Raw genomic sequence first — 19,354 nt, forward strand, 5'->3', positions numbered from 1 at the left:
GCTGATATGAAGGGTCGACTTGCGCATTCCTCTTTGTGGATTTTGGGAAGGGAATAGTGTCAGGGTTCTTCCTGTTTATTCCCTTATTTCCCCTTTCTTTTTTACTATAATTATTTTTGATCCATGGATGATTAATGGACATGTGTCTTTAAGGCAAGCAGCAGAGAGAATGTGGAGTTCAGCAGTTACAGGAGAGAACAACCTGCTGGTCTCTGCTGGTTTGAACAGGAGCTTCAGACTTGTCCGCACCAGAGAGAGAGATGGGCTGGGTCGCAGTTTGATTGATTGGCCGGTGGTCAGTGAATTAGCCGAAAGGCCGTACTCTGCCCAGTAACCGGTGCTAATTGGATCGTATCTCAGAGGAATGATAATCAGTGTCCCAAGGAGCCCAGTTTGATTCCTAGAAACAGAGAGACAAGGACTCTCTCTCCCCCCTCTGTGTTTCCTCCAGAAGGTCTGTGAGTGCTGTATTCCTGAAACTACAGAGACCTGAAGGAAACTACAAGAAAACCTACTGAAAGCGAAGTTTAAAGAGGAGTAAGGTGCTGGAAACACCCTTCTGAAACAAAGACTTTTTTTCTTTCACTTCTTTTACCACTTTCTTCCCTTCTGTGTTTGTCTGTCCTGTGTGTGTGTGTGTAGGAGGCAACTTAAAGTGGTGAATTAGGAATTAGATACTAGTTAACCAGTTGTATTTGCTGACTATTTCACCATAGTTGTTCTTATAAATAAACAGTAATTGTGTTTAAACGTACAAACCTGGTGACTGTGATTATTGGCAGCCAAGGGTCAAAGACTTTGGGTATTTTTGATGAATTCACTTGTGTTGTGACTGTGGGTCAAGTGGGGCTGGAACTGACCGTGCACTAGCCCAGGGTGGGGCTGGAATTGACTGTGCACTAGCCCAGGGTGGGGCTGGAATTGACCGTGCACTAGCCCAGGGTGGGGCTGGAGCTGACCGTGCACTAGCCCAGGGTGGGGCTGGAACTGACCGTGCACTAGCCCAGGGTGGGGCTGGAATTGACTGTGCACTAGCCCAGGGTGGGGCTGGAATTAACCGTGCACTAGCCCAGGGTGGGGCTGGAGCTGACCCTGCACTACCCCAGGGTGGGGCTGGAACTGACCGTGCACTAGCCCAGGGTGGGGCTGGAATTGACCGTGCACTAGCCCAGGGTGGGGCTGGAACTGACCCTGCACTAGCCCAGGGTGGGGCTGGAACTGACCGTGCACTAGCCCAGGGTGGGGCTGGAATTGACCGTGCACTAGCCCAGGGTGGGGCTGGAATTGACCGTGCACTAGCCCAGGGTGGGGCTGGAATTGACCGTGCACTAGCCCAGGGTGGGGCTGGAATTAACCGTGCACTAGCCCAGGGTGGGGCTGGAGCTGACCCTGCACTAGCCCAGGGTGGGGCTGGAATTGACTGTGCACTAGCCCAGGGTGGGGCTGGAATTAACCGTGCACTAGCCCAGGGTGGTACTGCAGCTGACCCTGCACTAGCCCAGGGTGGGGCTGGAACTGACCGTGCACTAGCCCAGGGTGGGGCTGGAGCTGGAGCTGACCGTGCACTAGCCCAGGGTGGGGCTGGAACTGACCCTGCACTAGCCCAGGGTGGGGCTGGAGCTGACCGTGCACTAGCCCAGGGTGGGGCTGGAGCTGACCCTGCACTAGCCCAGGGTGGGGCTGGAACTGACCGTGCACTAGCCCAGGGTGGGGCTGGAGCTGGAGCTGACCGTGCACTAGCCCAGGGTGGGGCTGGAATTGACTGTGCACTAGCCCAGGGTGGGGCTGGAATTGACCGTGCACTAGCCCTTACACTATACACTGACCCTTACACTATACACTATACACTGACCCTTACACTATACAGTGTACAATGCCCCTTACACTATACACTGACCCTTACACTATACAGTGTACACTGACCCTTACACTATACAGTATACACTGACCCTTACACTATACAGTGTACAATGACCCTTACACTACACAGTGTACACTGACCCTTACACTATACACTGACCCTTACACTATACAGTGTACAATGACCCTTACACTATACAGTGTACAATGACCCTTACACTATACAGTGTACAATGACCCTTACACTATAAGTGTACACTGGCCCTTACACTATACACTGACCCTTACACTATACAGTGTACACTGACCCTTACACTATACACTGACCCTTACACTATACAGTGTACAATGACCCTTACACTATACACTGACCCTTACACTATACAGTGTACAATGACCCTTACACTATACAGTGTACAATGACCCTTACACTATAAGTGTACACTGACCCTTACACTATACACTGACCCTTACACTATACAGTGTACACTGACCCTTACACTATACACTGACCCTTACACTATGCAGTGTACAATGACCCTTACACTATACACTGACCCTTACACTATACAGTGTACAATGACCCTTACACTATACAATGTACAATGACCCTTACACTATAAGTGTACACTGACCCTTACACTATACAGTGTACAATGACCCTTACACTGTACGCTTACAATGAGGAGATCAAGAGCACGTAAAGAGACAAAAGGTGGGGTCTTTTCTTTCAACTGCCTCCAATATTCTTTAAAGGAAGAATATTGGAGGCAGTTGAAAGGATCCATTGAAAGGATCCATGGAACTGACCCTGCACTAGCCCAGGGTGGGGCTGGAGCTGACCATGCACTAGCCCAGGGTGGGGCTGGAGCTGACCCTGCACTAGCCCAGGGTGGGGCTGGAACTGACCGTGCACTAGCCCAGGGTGGGGCTGGAGCTGGAGCTGACCGTGCACTAGCCCAGGGTGGGGCTGGAACTGACCGTGCACTAGCCCAGGGTGGGGCTGGAGCTGGAGCTGACCGTGCACTAGCCCAGGGTGGGGCTGGAACTGACCGTGCACTAGCCCAGGGTGGGGCTGGAATTGACCGTGCACTAGCCCAGGGTGGGGCTGGAGCTGGAACTGACCGTGCACTAGCCCAGGGTGGGGGCTGGAATTGACCGTGCACTAGCCCAGGGTGGGGCTGGAATTGACCGTGCACTAGCCCAGGGTGGGGCTGGAATTGACCGTGCACTAGCCCAGGGTGGGGGCTGGAATTGACCGTGCACTAGCCCAGGGTGGGGCTGGAATTGACCATGCACTAGCCCAGGGTGGGGCTGGAGCTGACCGTACACTAGCCCAGGGTGGGGCTGGAGCTGACCGTGCACTAGCCCAGGGTGGGGCTGGAATTGACTGTGCACTAGCCCAGGGTGGGGCTGGAATTAACCGTGCACTAGCCCAGGGTGGGGCTGGAATTGACCGTGCACTAGCCCAGGGTGGGGCTGGAATTGACTGTGCACTAGCCCAGGGTGGGGCTGGAATTAACCGTGCACTAGCCCAGGGTGGGGCTGGAATTAACCGTGCACTAGCCCAGGGTGGGGCTGGAATTGACCGTGCACTAGCCCAGGGTGGGGCTGGAACTGACCGTGCACGACCCCTGGGCTGGTGTGCAGTAAACTCCAGCCCCACATAACCGGTAGTCGCAACACAATCAAAATTAATAAACAATTCTTAGAAAAACGCCTAAAGTCTTTGATCTTCAGCTGTCCAATGATTACACTCACCAGGTTTGTATATTTAAACACAATTAATTTTATCCATAACAGAAACTATAATTAAATATAATTAAATAGTAACAAATACTACAGATTAACTAATATCTAATTCCTAACCCCGACTTAAACTCGCCCAACCATCCTCTATGTACATACACACATAAGACAGACAAACACAAAGGGGAGAAGAGAGGTGTAAAAATAATGATGGAAGTAAAAAGATAAGAGTCTTTGTTTCAGATGGTTGTTTCTAACACACATTTCTCCAAATCAGGCTTTCAGGTCGAGATTTCTGTTTTCACTGGAGATTTATTCAAATCTCAGCAGTTTCAGAAATTCATCGGCTTTTCTGGAGAAAGAGAAGAGAGAGCAGGTCCTTTACTCTGACTGTATACTATACACTAAACAGTGCACATTGACCTTACACTATACAGTGTACAATGACCCTTACACTATACAGTGCACACTGACCCTTACACTAAACAGTGCACACTGACCCTTACACTATACAGTGCACACTGACCCTTACACTATACAGTGCACACTGACCCTTACACTATACAGTGTACAATGACCCTTACACTATACAGTGTACACTGACCCTTACACTAAACAGTGCACACTGACCTTACACTATACAGTATACAATGACCCTTACACTATACAGTGCACACTGACCTTACACTATACAGTGTACAATGACCCTTACACTAAACAGTGCACACTGACCTTACACTATACAGTGTACAATGACCCTTGCACTATACAGTGCACACTGACCCTAACACTATACAGTGCACACTGACCTTACACTATACACTGACCCTTACACTATACAGTGTACACTGACCCTTACACTATACACTGACCCTTACACTTTACAGTGTACAATGACCCTTACAATATACAGTGTACACTGACCCTTACACTATACAGTGCACACTGACCTTACACTATACAGTGTACAATGACCCTTACACTAAACAGTATACACTGACCCTTACACTATACAGTGTACACTGACCCTTACACTATACAGTGCACACTGACCCTAACACTATACAGTGTACAATGACCCTTACACTATACAGTGTACAATGACCCTTACACTATACAGTGTACACTGACCCTTACACTCTACAGTGTACAATGACCCTTACACTATACAGTGTACACTGACCCTTACACTATACAGTGTACACTGACCCTTACACTATACAATGACCCTTACACTATACAGTGTACACTGACCCTTACACTATACAGTGTACACTGGCCCTTACACTATACATTGTACAATGACCCTTACACTATACAGTGTACACTGACCCTTACACTATACAGTGTACACTGACCCTTACACTATACAGTGCACACTGACCCTTACACTATACACTGACCCTTACACTATACAGTGCACACTGACCCTTACACTATACACTGACCCTTACACTATACAGTGTACAATGACCCTTACACTATACAGTGTACAATGACCCTTACACTATACAGTGCACACTGACCCTAACACTATACACTGACCCTTACACTATACAGTGCACACTGACCCTTACACTATACACTGACCCTTACACTATACAGTGTACAATGACCCTTACACTATACACTGACCCTTACACTATACAGTGTACAATGGCCCTTACACTATACAGTGTACAATGACCCTTACACTATACAGTGTACACTGACCCTTACACTATACAGTGTACACTGACCTTACACTATACAGTGTACAATGACCCTTACACTATACAGTGCACACTGACCTTACACTATACAGTGTACAATGACCCTTACACTAAACAGTGCACACTGACCCTTACACTATACAGTGCACACTGACCCTTACACTATACAGTGTACACTGACCCTTACACTATACACTGACCCTTACACTATACAGTGTACAATGACCCTTACACTATACACTGACCCTTACACTATACACTGACCCTTACACTATACAGTGTACACTGACCCTTACACTATACAGTGTACAATGGCCCTTACACTATACAGTGTACAATGACCCTTACACTATACAGTGTACACTGACACTTGCACTATACAGTGCACACTGACCCTTACACTATACAGTGTACAATGACCCTTACACTATACAGTGTACAATGACCCTTACACTATAAGTGTACAATGACCCTTACACTATACACTGACCCTTACACTATACACTGACCCTTACACTATACAGTGTACAATGACCCTTACGCTATACACCGACCCTTACACTATACAGTGTACACTGACCCTTACACTATACAGTGTACAATGACCCTTACACTATACACTGACACTTACACTAAACAGTGTACAATGACCCTTACACTATAAGTGTACACTGACCCTTACACTATACACTGACCCTTACACTATACACTATACACTGACCCTTACACTATCCAGTGTACAATGACCCTTACACTATATACTGACCCTTACACTATACAGTGTACAATGACCCTTACACTATACAGTGTACAATGACCCTTACACTATAAGTGTACACTGACCCTTACACTATACACTGACCCTTACACTATACACTGACCCTTACACTATACAGTGTACAATGACCCTTACACTATACACTGACCCTTACACTATACAGTGTACACTGACCCTTACACTATACAGTATACACTGACCCTTACACTATACAGTGTACAATGACCCTTACACTACACAGTGTACACTGACCCTTACACTATACACTGACCCTTACACTATACAGTGTACAATGACCCTTACACTATACAGTGTACAATGACCCTTACACTATACAGTGTACAATGACCCTTACACTATAAGTGTACACTGACCCTTACACTATACACTGACCCTTACACTATACAGTGTACACTGACCCTTACACTATACACTGACCCTTACACTATACAGTGTACAATGACCCTTACACTATACACTGACCCTTACACTATATAGTGTACAATGACCCTTACACTATACAGTGTACAATGACCCTTACACTATTAGTGTACACTGACCCTTACACTATACAGTGTACACTGACCCTTACACTATACACTGACCCTTACACTATGCAGTGTACAATGACCCTTACACTATACACTGACCCTTACACTATACAGTGTACAATGACCCTTACACTATACAACGTACAATGACCCTTACACTATAAGTGTACACTGACCCTTACACTATACAGTGTACAATGACCCTTACACTGTACGCTTACAATGAGGAGATCAAGAGCACGTAAAGAGACAAAAGGTGGGGTCTTTTCTTTCAACTGCCTCCAATATTGAGGCAGTTGAAAGGATCCATTGAACAGTGGGGGGTCTGCTCCTCCTGCCCAGAGAAGTGGGCACAGAAGCAATGAAAGAAGAGTTCAGCATTGTGCGAAGCCCGACATTCACGGAGGTAAGGGTGTAAAGCAATGAAGTTGAGTCCTTTGCTGAGTTCAGAATGTTCTGTATCAGAGAGGAGAGGTCAGAGGGTATGGTGAATACTATGGTGAACGCTCAATTGTTCAGTGTTCTGCTAAGACTTTTGTTTTCTTCCTTTCGCAGCCGACAGGTCCCGGGAAATACATCTTTGACTTTGGTTGTGAGCAGCATGGTGAATATATTCAGACAGAACAGGTAAATCCCATTAGAGACAGGTCGCTGACACAATTGCTTGGAAAACGTAAGTATGGCTGGGAGACCTCAGTGGCTTGAGCCTGAATGTGAGCCAGGGGAAGGAGTTGGACTGTATCATGTGTTTCCAGGGCTGTGTTAGAAAAAGCATTCGGAAATTCATGGAATCGTTGAAACTTACAACACAGAAAGTAGCTATTCCGTCCATCAGGCCTGTGCTTCTTTGAAAGAGTTTAGTCCCACATCCCTGCTCTCTGTCCAGGATCCTGACAGCTCATTCTCAAATGCCTTTTAAAATTATTCACGCAATCAGCTTCTCCCACATTTTCAGCCCAACTATTCCAATCCTGACACATCTCTGAGTGAAAAATTCTCTTTTCTCCGCTTTTTGCAATGATTTTCCATCCATATTCTCCGGTTATTGATTCACTCCCCAGAGCAAAGAGTTTTTCCCGATTTATTCTCATCTTTTTCAAACTGAAAGCCTGCATCGTCAGATGCTCTTGACCATTGAGAACAAATCCAATGAATTGAAATGAAATGAAAATGAAAATCGCTTATTGTCACAAGTAGGCTTCAATGAAGTTACTGCGAAAAGCCCCTAGTCGCCACATTCCGGCGCCTGTTCAGGAAGGTACAGGAATTGAACCATGCTGCTGGCCTGCCTTGGTCTGCTTTCAAAGCCAGTGATTTAGCCCACTGGCATTGGGAATAGTTCTAATGTTTCCATTATTTCCTGTATCAGCAGCCCCTCATTCCTGGTAACATTCTGATAAACTCTCCCCATAGCCTTTCTCAGGCTTTTACACCTTTCTTGAATGGTGAGGCTCAGAATTTTTTCAAATACACTAGCGGGGATCTAACCAGTGATTTAGAAAGGGTGTGATTCTCCCCAAAAATCTCTATGTTAATTTGCGGCGGGTTTTCTAGGGAGTTCCCCACCGCTTTTCAATGACACTGAGTCACTTTTTGGACCTGATGAGACCATCAATCCACGCGACACGTGGTTAGAAGTGAACAGTGTTTTTAATCGTCTTACAACAGAGCCTGCCTGTGACAAGATGAACTCCAGATGAACTGGCGGGCAGGCTCTCAGCATCAACCTTTATACTTCCGGTTAGGGGGAGGAGCCGTGGGTGGAGCCAAGGGTGGAGCCCAGTACAAACTTCCGTACACTCCCAGTGCATCTCCCCTAGTGGCAGAGCAGCACAACTGCTCGTGTGCCGAGCTTACAGACATAGTAATACAGTGTGAATTACGCTTCGGTGATTCACCACAGGACCCTGGGAGCTTCTTGCCGGTTTAGCCCACACTTCGGGCGCGATATTCCAGCCGCCACATTGTGCCATGGCGCAGTGTGGCCGGTGAAAGCCGGGAGACCCCGCCCCCCCCAGGATCTACCCGGCTCACAACACCTCACGTCATACAAAGCATTCTCATTTTTAAAAAATAATTTTTATTGAGATTTTCAAAAAATATCAGAAACAGAAAATAACAACAAGAAACAGTATTAACAACCAAAAAAAGAGAAAAAACACAATAACCCCCAAAACAAACCCCCAGCAACTATAAAAAGAAGAAATAGGTAAGCACCCGGCATATTTAATAAACACATGTACACATTTCTCCCCCCTCCCCCCCGGGGTTGCTGCTGCTGTCGGCCTATTTCCCTACCGTTCTGCCAGGAAGTCCAGGAAAGGCTGCCACCGCCTAAAGAACCCCTGCACTGATCCCCCATCAGGGCAAATTTCACCCTCTCCAATTTAATGAACCCCGCCATATCATTGATCCAGGCCTCCATGCTTGGGGGCCTCGCATCCTTCCATTGAAGCAAAATCCTCCGCCGGGCTACTAGGGACGCAAAGGCCAGGACACCGGCCTCTTTCGCCTCCTGCACTCCCGGCTCCACTGCAACCCCAAAAATTGCGAGTCCCCAGCCTGGCTTGACTCTGGACCCCACCACCCTCGACACCGTCCTTGCTACCCCTTTCCAAAATTCCCCCAGCGCTGGGCATTCCCAGAACATATGGGCATGGTTCGCCGGGCTCCCCGAGCACCTAGCACACCTGCCTTCGCCCCCGAAAAACCTACTCATCCTCGTCCCGGTCATGTGGGCCCTATGCAGCACCTTGAACTGTATGAGGCTAAGCCTCGCACAGGAAGAGGAGGAATTCACTCTCTCCAGGGCATCCGCCCACGTCCCCTCCTCAATCTCCTCACCCAGCTCCTCTTCCCATTTACCCTTCAGTTCCTCCACCGAGGCCTAGTCTACCTCCTGCATGACGTGGTACACGTCCAAAATCCTCCCTCCTCCAACCCACACCCCCGAGAGCACCCTGTTCCGTACCCCACATGAGGGCAGCAGAGGGAACCCCTCCACCTGCCGCCTGGCAAACGCCCTAACCTGCATGTACCTAAACATGTTCCCCGGGGGGAGCCCAAACTTCCCCTCTAACTCACCCAGGCTCGCAAACCTCCCGTCTACAAACAGGTCCCTCAACCTCCTAATACCTACCCTGTGCCAGCCAAGAAACCCGCCATCGATGCTCCCTGGTACAAACCAGTGGTTCCCCCGTATCAGGGACTCCATCGAGCCCTCCACCTCCCCCCTGTGCCGTCTCCATTGCCCCCAGATTTTGAGGGTAGCCGCCACCACCAGGCTCGTGGTATACCTCGTTGAAGGGAGCGGCAACGGCGCCGTTACCAGCGCCTCCAGGCTCGTGTCCACACAGGACGCCATCTCCATCCTCTTCCATGCTGCCCCTGCCCCGTCCATTACCCACTTATGCACCATCGCTGCGTTGGCAGCCCAATAGTACCCACAAAGGTTGGGCAACGCCAGCCCCTCCCCATCCCTGCCCCGCTCCAAAAACACCCTTCTCACCCTCGGAGTCCCATGCGCCCATACAAATCCCGTAATACTCCTGTTGACCCTCCTAAAAAAGGCCTTCGGGATAAGGATGGGGAGGCACTGGAACAGGAACAAAAACCTCGGGAGCACCGTCATCTTGACTGACTGCACCCTGCCCGCCAGCGACAGCGGCAACATGTCCCATCTTTTAAACTCCTCCTCCATTTGCTCCACCAGCCTGGTGAGGTTAAGTTTGTGAAGGACCCCCCAGCTCCTAGCCACCTGGACTTCCAGGTACCAAAAGCTCCTCCATGCCCTTTTCAGTGGGAGCCTACCAGTCCCCTCCTTGATCCCCCGGGTGCACGACGAACAGCTCGCTCTTCCCCAGGCTGAGCTTGTACCCTGAAAAGCCCTCAAATTCCCTAAGAATCTTCTTTTTTTTTTTTAAATAATTTTTATTGAAGAGATTTTTTACATGAAAATATTTACCCCCCCTAACCATAGACTATTACAAAATATTCCCTCTTAACAAATATCCCCCCCCCCGCCCGACCCCCCGCACGCGCTGTCCCTCCCCCCCTCCCCCCCCCCAAAAACAAACAAAGCAACAATTAACATCAAACATGAACTGCAAACAAATTTGCCCGCATTACAACCTTAAATAACCCACCACACCCGTTGTTGCCACCCCCCCCCCCCCTCCCCCCCCCCCCCCCCCCGGGTTGCTGCTGCTGCGACCTCTGCACCCTATCTTTGAGCCAAAAGTCGAGGAAAGGCTGCCACCGCCTGAAGAACCCTTGTACCGACCCTCTCAGGGCGAATTTGACCCTTTCCAACTGGATAAAGCTTGCCATGTCATTAATCCAAGTTTCCACGCTTGGAGGCCTCGCGTCCTTCCACTGTATCAGTATCCTTCTTCGCGCAACTAGGGACGCAAAGGCCAGTACTCCGGCCTCTCTCGCCTCCTGTACCCCCGGCTCCACCCCAACCCCAAAAATCGCTAGTCCCCATCCTGGTTTGACCCTGGATCCCACCACCCTCGACACCGTCCTTGCCACCCCCTTCCAGAACTCCTCCAGTGCCGGACATGCCCAAAACATATGGACATGGTTCGCTGGACTTCCCGAACACCTGACACATCTGTCCTCACCCCCAAAGAACCGACTCATCCTTGTCCCCGTCATATGGGCTGTATGTAGCACCTTAAATTGAATGAGGCTAAGCCTCGCACACGAGGAGGAAGAATTAACCCTCTCCAGGGCATCAGCCCATGTCCCATCCTCTATCTGCTCTCCCAGCTCCCCCTCCCACTTGGCTTTCAGCTCCTCTACTGATGCCTCCTCAGCCTCCTGCATTACTTTGTATATGTCCGATATCCTCCCCCCTCCGACCCAGACCCCCGAGAGCACCCTATCGCTCGCCCCCCTGCTGGGGAGCAAGGGGAACCCTTCCACCTGGCGTCTAGCAAATGCCTTCACCTGCAGATGTCGAAACACGTTTCCCGGGGGGAGCCCGAATTTCTCCTCCAGCTCTCTCAGGCTCGCAAACCTCCCATCTACAAACAGATCCTTCAGCTGCCTGATGCCCACCCTGTGCCAGCTCTGGAATCCCCCGTCCATGTTCCCCGGGATGAATCTATGGTTCCCTCTTAACGGTGCCTCCATCAGACCTCCCACTTCCCCCCTGTGTCGCCTCCACTGCCCCCAGATCTTGAGGGTGGCCGCCACCACCGGGCTCGTGGTGTACCTCGTGGGAGGGAGCGGCCATGGCGCCGTTACTAGGGCCCCCAGGCTTATGTTGCCACAGGACGCCCTCTCCATTCGTTTCCAAGCTGCCCCCTCCCCTTCCATCATCCACTTGCGCACCATCGATACATTAGCCGCCCAGTAATACCCCAAAAGGTTGGGTAATGCCAGCCCTCCACTCTCCCTACTCCGCTCCAAGAAGACCCTCCTCACCCTTGGGGTGCCGTGCGCCCACACGTAGCTCATGATGCTGCTCGTCACCTTTTTGAAGAAGGCCCTAGGGAGGAAGATGGGCAAGCAAGAAGGCCCTAGGGAGGAAGATGGGCAAGCACCCTAAGAATCTTCATCACCTCCGACATTCCCTCCACTGGGTCCGCCACATATAGCAACAAGTCATCTGCGTATAGTGACACTCGGTGCTCCTCCCCACCCCGCACCAGACCCCTCCAATTCCTCGACTCCCTCAACGCCATGGCCAGGGGCTCAATTACCAACGCAAAGAGCAAGGGGGACAGGGGACACCCCTGCCTCGACCCCCGGTACAACCGAAAGTACTCCGATCTCCTCCTATTCGTGGCTACGCTCGCCATTGGGGCCTCATATAACAGCCTCACCAAACTGACAAACCCTCCCCGAACCCAAACCTTTCCAGCACCTCCCACAAGTACCCCCACTCAACCCTATCAAAGGCCTTCTCCGCGTCTAATGCTACCACCATCTCCGCCTCCCCTTCTACCGCCGGCATCATTATAACATTCAGAAGCCTACGTATATTGGTGTTCAGCTGCCTTCCCTTCACAAACCCCATCTGGTCCTCATGAATGACCCCCGGCACACAGTCCTCTATCATTGTGGCCAAGATCTTCGCCAATGTGGTGAATGTAATATATGTTAATATATATGGGCAGCACAGTAGCATGGTGGTTAGCAAATGCTTCACAGCTCCAGGGTCCCAGGTTCGATTCCCGGCTGGGTCACTGTCTGTGCGGAGTCTGCACGTCCTCCCCGTGTGTGCGTGGGTTTCCTCCGGGTGCTCCGGTTTCCTCCCACAGTCCAAAGATGTGCGGGTTAGGTGGATTGGCCATGCTAAATTGCCCGCAGTGTCCTAAAAAGTAAGGTTAAGGGGGGGGTTGTTGGGTTACGGGTATAGGATGGATACGTGGGTTTGAGTAGGGTGATCATTGCTCGGCACAACATCGAGGGCCGAAGGGCCTGTTCTGTGCTGTACTGTTCTATGTTCTATGTTCTATATGTTAATTCACACTGTTGTTGTAAGCGCAGTAGCGCTGTCCTACCACTAGGGGGAGTAGCGCTGGGAGCACTTAGGAACTTGTACTGGGCTCCACCCTTGGTTCCGCCCCCGACTCCTCCCCCTAGTGCAGCTGTATAAGTACCCGTGTCCAGAGTCAGCCTGGGTCACTACGAGTTCATCGACAGGTAACAGGCTGGCTCTGAAGTAAGTCGATTAAAGCCTAGATTCACATTGGAAACAACGTGTCTGGTGAATTGATGGTTCCATCAATTTAATCGACTTAAGAACAGTAAGGATCGATTATGGAATCGGCCCTCAAGCCTGGACGCCTGGAACTCAACCCGCAGGATGCAGAGGCTAAAGAAATCTTCTCCCACTGGATCCGGTGCTTCAAGGCCTACCTGGCCGAAGCAAGCACAGCCAAAACTACACAGGATCAGAAGCTAAGTTTACTGCACGCGAGGGTGAGCCACAGAATCTCAGCACAACTAAACTCGGCCAGTTCATATACTGCGGCGCTAGCAGTTCTCAAAAAAATGTATGTAAGGCCAATTAATGAAGTTTACGCTCGCCATGTGTTTACGACTCGCCGTCAGCGGCCTACGGAATCACTCACCGAATTCCTAAGAGAACTTAACAATTTGTCCAATGACTGTAATTACCAAGCGGTTACCGCAGCTGAACACAGGGAATTGGCGGTACGCAATGTTTTTGTAGCGGGCCTCAGGTCTAATTACGTGCGCCAACGACTGCTGGAAAAGGGGGCCCAGGACTTAGAAACAACTGTGGAAGCTGCGACCACGATGGAGGTCTCTTTCCGCAGCCTTAACTCGTTCCCCGCGGACCCCGCGACCCAATCATGGGCCCCCGACCAGCGACTCCCCCAGGCCTGTGCTACGCGGCTGCCCAGCCACCATGCTGCCCCAGCCAGCCACTAGGCTGCTCCAGCCACTATGCTGCCCCAGCCAGCCACTATGCTGCCCCAGCCAGCCACTATGCTGCTCCAGCCAGCCACTATGCTGCCCCAGCCACTATGCTGCCCCAGTCAGCCACTATGCTGCCCCAGCCACTATGCTGCCCCAGCCAGCCACTATGCTGCCCCAGCCACTATGCTGCCCCAGCCACTATGCTGCTCCAGCCAGCCACTATGCTGCTCCAGCCACTATGCTGCCCCAGCCACTATGCTGAACCAGCCACTATGCTGCTCCAGCCTGCCACTATGCTGCCCCAGCCACCATGCTGTCCCAGCCAGCCACCATGCTGCTCCAGCCAGCCACTATGCTGCTCCAGCCACTATGCTGCTCCAGCCTGCCACTATGCTGCCCCAGCCACCATGCTGCCCCAGCCAGCCACTATGCTGCTCCAGCCACTATGCTGCTCCAGCCAGCCACTATGCTGCTCCAGCCACTATGCTGCTCCAGCCAGCCACTATGCTGCTCCAGCCAGCCACTATGCTGCTCCAGCCAGCCACTATGCTGCTCCAGCCAGCCACTATGCTGCCCCAGCCAGCCACCATGCTGCTCCAGGCAGCCACTATGCTGCTCCAGCCAGCCACTATGCTGCTCCAGCCAGCCACTATGCTGCTCCAGCCTGCCATTTCTGCGGCCAGAACCAGCACCCGTGGCAGCACTGCCCGGCCCACAACGCGACCTGCAGCAGCTGCGGGCGAAAAGGGCATTACGCTAGTGTGCCTCGCAAAAAGGGCCCCAGCTTCCAACTCCCCAGCGACTCGTAGTAACCACTCCCCTCACTCGCAGCCCAGCGGGGCCCGAAACGCTGCGGCCTATGCCCGGACTCCGCCCCCTCCCGCCACGTGCGATCCATAGGGGCCACCATCTTGGAAAACCTCCACCAGGCGGCCGGCCACGTGCGACTCATGGGGGCCGCCATCTTGGACGGCAAGTTCCTCGCCGCCCGCCACGTGCGATCCACAGGCCCGATCGGCATCTCTGCGCTCGGACAACGGAGAAATTCGAACTAAACTATGAACTCAGGGGGCAGTCATCACGGGGCCACTCCAGCACAGCTGATCGAGCCGCCGACTACCCGCAACTCAGCGCGGTCACCCTAGACCAATTTCGCCCGAAGAACCTACAAAACTCGATGGCAGCGGTCCATATCAACGGGTACAAAACGCCATGCCTCTTCGACTCTGGGAGCACAGAGAGCTTCATACATCCAGACCTGGTAAGACGCTGTTCGCTTTCCCGTTTTACCCGCGCAGCAAACTATCGCGCTCGCTTCAGGCTCCCACTCGATCCAGATCCAGGGGCGCACCGCCGCGACACTCACAATCCGAGGCACTAATTACGCAAAGTTTAAACTCTACGTTTTGCCCAAACTCTGCGCGCCACTCTTATTAGGCCTAGACTTCCAATGTAACCTCAAGAGCCTCACCCTCAGCTTCGGCGGGCCCCTGCCCCCACTCACTATCTGCAGCCTCGCTACGCTGCGAATCCCCCCCCCTCCTCTCTTTACCAATCTCACTAAGGACTGTAAACCCGTAGCCACTCGCAGCAGGCGGTATAGCCTGCAGGATAGGGTATTTATCAGAGCAGAGGTCCGAAGGCTACTCAGTGAGGGGATTATAGAGGCCGGCAATAGTCCCTGGAGAGCTCAGGTGGTGGTCGTTAAGACCGGGGAAAAATTCCGCATGGTTGTCGACTATAGTCAGACTATAAATAGATTTACGCTCCTCGACGCGTATCCCCTCCCCAGGATTGCAGACATGGTAAACCAGTAGCGGCTCTTTTCCACGGTGGATCTGAAGTCTGCATACCACCAGCTCCCAATCCGCCCAGAGGACCGCCACTACACGGCGTTCGAGGCCGATGGCCGCCGCTTCCATTTCCTCCGGGTCCCTTTCGGCGTCACCAATGTGGTCTCGGTGTTCCAACAAGCAATGGACCGAATGGTGGACCAGTACGGGCTGCGGGCCACGCTTCCGTACTTAGACAATGTCACCATCTGCGGCTATGACCAGCAGGACCACGACGCCAACCTCTACCGTTTTATCCAGACGGCACAGAAACTGAATCTCACGTACAACATGGAGAAATGCGTTTTCCGCACAACCAGACTGGCCATCCTCGGCTATGTCGTGGAAAACGGATTCCTGGGCCCAGACCCAGACCGTATGCGCCCCCTCTTAGAACTCCCCCTCCCCCATTGCCCCAAGGCCCTCAAACGGTGCTTGGGATTTTTTTCCTACTACGCCCAGTGGGACCTTCAATATGCGGACAAAGCCCACCTACTATTTAGGACCACTCGATTTCCCGTGTCAGCCAAGGTACGCCAGGCCTTCGACGGCATCAAGGAGGACATCGCCAAAGCGGCCATGCGGGCGGTGAATGAATCCACTCCATTTCAGGTAGAGAGCGACGCCTCAGAGGTAGCTCTTGCAGCCACGTTAAATCAGGCAGGGAGACCCGTTGCATTTTTCTCCCGAACCCTCTCCGCTTCAGAACTCCGACACTCTTCAGTCGAGAAAGAAGCACAAGCCATTGTGGAGGCTATCCGTTACTGGAGGCACTACCTCGCAGGTAGGAGATTCACCCTCATCACCGACCAAAGATCGGTTGCCTTCATGTTCGACAACTCGCAAAGGGGCAAAATAAAAAACGATTAAATCCTGCGGTGGAGGATCGAACTCTCCACCTATAGCTACGACATTAAGTATCGACCCGGGAAGCTCAACGAGCCTTCGGATGCCCTATCCCGCGGGACATGCGCCAGCGCGCAGATCGACCGATTAAAAAGCATCCACAATGACCTCTGCCACCCGGGGGTCACCCGGCTCGCCCACTACATTAGTGTCCGAAACCTGCCTTTCTCCAACGAGGAGGTAAAAGCCGTCACCAGGGACTGCCCGATCTGTGCGGAGTGCAAACCGCATTTCTATAGACCAGACAGGGCCAACCTGGTCAAGGCCTCCAGGCCCTTTGAACGCCTCACGATTGATTTCAAAGGGCCACTCCCCTCAACTAACAAGAACGTTTACTTTTTAAACGTCGTAGACGTGTTCGCCCGTTTTCCATTCGCCATCCCGTGCCCCGACATGACCTCCCACACAGTCATTAGGGCCCTGCATAGCATCTTCACCCTGTTTGGTTTCCCCAGCTACGTACACAGCGACCGGGGTTCATACTTCATGAGCGACGAGCTGCGTCAGTACCTGCTCGAAAAGGGCATTGCCTCGAGCAGGACTACCAGCTACAACCCCAGGGGGAACGGGCAGGTGGAGAGGGAGAACGCGACGGTCTGGAAGACCGTCCTACTGACCCTCCGGTCTAGAAAGCTCCAAGTCTCCCAGTGGCAGGAAGTCCTCCCAGATGCGTTCCACGCTATTAGGTCCCTTTTGTGTACGGCGACCAACCAGACCCCTCACGAGAGGCTCTTCATTTTTTCCAGAGGCACTGCCACGGGGGTCTCACTTCCGGTGTGGCTGAGGACACCGGGCCCCGTACACCTGAGGAAACACGTCAGGGCGCACAAAACCGACCCCCTTGTTGAGAAGGTGCGCCTGCTCCACTCCAACCCCCAGTACGCATTCGTCGAGTTCCCTGACGGCCGTCAGGACACTGTATCCCTCCGGGATCTGGCACCCGCCGGATCCAGCGCCCCCCCTAACCCCCACAGAAGGACCCCTCACCCTACACCCTATGCTGCCGCCACCTTGCGCTCCCGAGCCCACGAGTTCGCTCCACCAGTTCCGCGCCCCCGCGCCGGCCAGCCCCCAGCGCCCCCAGTCCCCGGTCGAACCAGGAGAGTATGAAGCTCAGATACAACCCTCCCTGGAGAGTCCCCCATCGTACCCCAGCACACCACACCCATCCAGCCACTGAGCGTCCGCCTTTCTGGTGGTCAGCAAGTCGAACTTGGCCTGAAGGCTACGCCTCTCCCTCAGCAATCCCTCCTCCGGAGCCGCCGTGTATCTCCTGTCCACCCTCACCATCTCTCCCACCAACCTCTCCCTCTCTCTTTGCTCTCCCCTCTCTCTATGGGCTCGGATGGAAATCAACTTCCCTCTAACCACCGCCTTCAATGCTTCCCAAACCGTCCCCACCCGGACCTCCCCATTATCATAGGCCTCTAGAGTACCTCTTGATACACCCCCGAACCCGCCCGCCCACCTTCTCATCCGCCAGCAGCTCCACCTCCAGGTGCCAGAGCGGGCGCTGGTCCCTCTCCTCCCCCAGCTCAAGGTCTACCCAGTGCGGGGCATGATCTGAAATCACTATGGCCGAATACTCGGCATCCTCCACCCTCGAAATCAGCCCCCTGCTCAGGACAAAAAAATCGATCCGGGAATAGGCTTTATGCATGTGGGAGAAAAATGAATACTCCCTGGCCCTCGGCCTCGCGAACCTCCACGGATCCACCCCTCCCATCTGATCCATAAACCCCCTCAACACCTTAGCCGCCGCCGGTCTCCTGCCCGTCCTGGACATGGATCGATCCAATGGGGGATCTAGCACTGTATTAAAGTCCCCTCCCAGTATCAGGCCCCCCGTCTCCAGATCCGGAATGCGGCCCAACATGCGCCGCATAAAACCCGCATCGTCCCAGTTTGGGGCATAGACATTCACCAGCACCACCCGCTCCCCTTGCAGCTTGCCGCTTACCATCACATACCTCCCGCCACTGTCAGCCACCACCTTTGACGCCTCAAACGACACCCTTTTTCCCACCAGGATCGCCACCCCCCGATTTTTTGCATCCAGCCCTGAATGAAACACTTGGCCTACCCAGCCCTTCCTCAACCTGACCTGATCCGCCACCTTCAGGCGCGTCTCCTGGAGCATGGCCACATCTGCCTTCAGCCCCTTCAGGTGCGTAACCACCCGGGCCCGTTTGACCGGCCCATTCAGCCCCCTCACATTCCAAGTTATCAGCTGGATCAGAGGGCTCCCTGCCCCCCTCCCCTGCCGACAAGCCATAACCCGTCCCGTGCCCGCCTCAGGCCAGCGCCCCTCGCTCGGCCCGTTCCCCACGGCGGCAAACCCCCCCCCCAAGGCTAGGACCCCTCCCAGCTGCGTTACTCCTTCCATAGCACTCCTGTGAGCCAGCTAACTTCTGCTGACCCCGGCGGCTCCTGCCATACCTCCGACCCCTCCCAATGTGGGGCTACTTCTCTTCCCCATACCCATCAGCAGACCCTCCTCCTCCCCCTCCCGCTCCCGCGCGGGAAAAAAGCCCGCGCTTCTCAGTTACGACCCCGCCCCCATCCACT

General features: G+C 52.8%; 1 protein-coding gene across 1 annotated transcript in view; it reads left to right on the plus strand.

Moving 5' to 3' along the window:
• rsph1 (radial spoke head component 1) overlaps positions 1-19,354 on the plus strand; it is a 178,338-nt gene that overhangs the window by 132,793 nt on the left and 26,191 nt on the right. The window contains exon 6 of the mRNA XM_038801305.1: positions 7,206-7,277. Coding sequence (XP_038657233.1) covers positions 7,206-7,277 — 72 coding nt within the window. The remainder of the gene's footprint in view (positions 1-7,205; positions 7,278-19,354) is intronic.

This window comes from Scyliorhinus canicula, chromosome 7 (genome assembly GCF_902713615.1).
Source record: "Scyliorhinus canicula chromosome 7, sScyCan1.1, whole genome shotgun sequence".
In the NCBI taxonomy this organism is placed as follows: domain Eukaryota; kingdom Metazoa; phylum Chordata; class Chondrichthyes; order Carcharhiniformes; family Scyliorhinidae; genus Scyliorhinus; species Scyliorhinus canicula.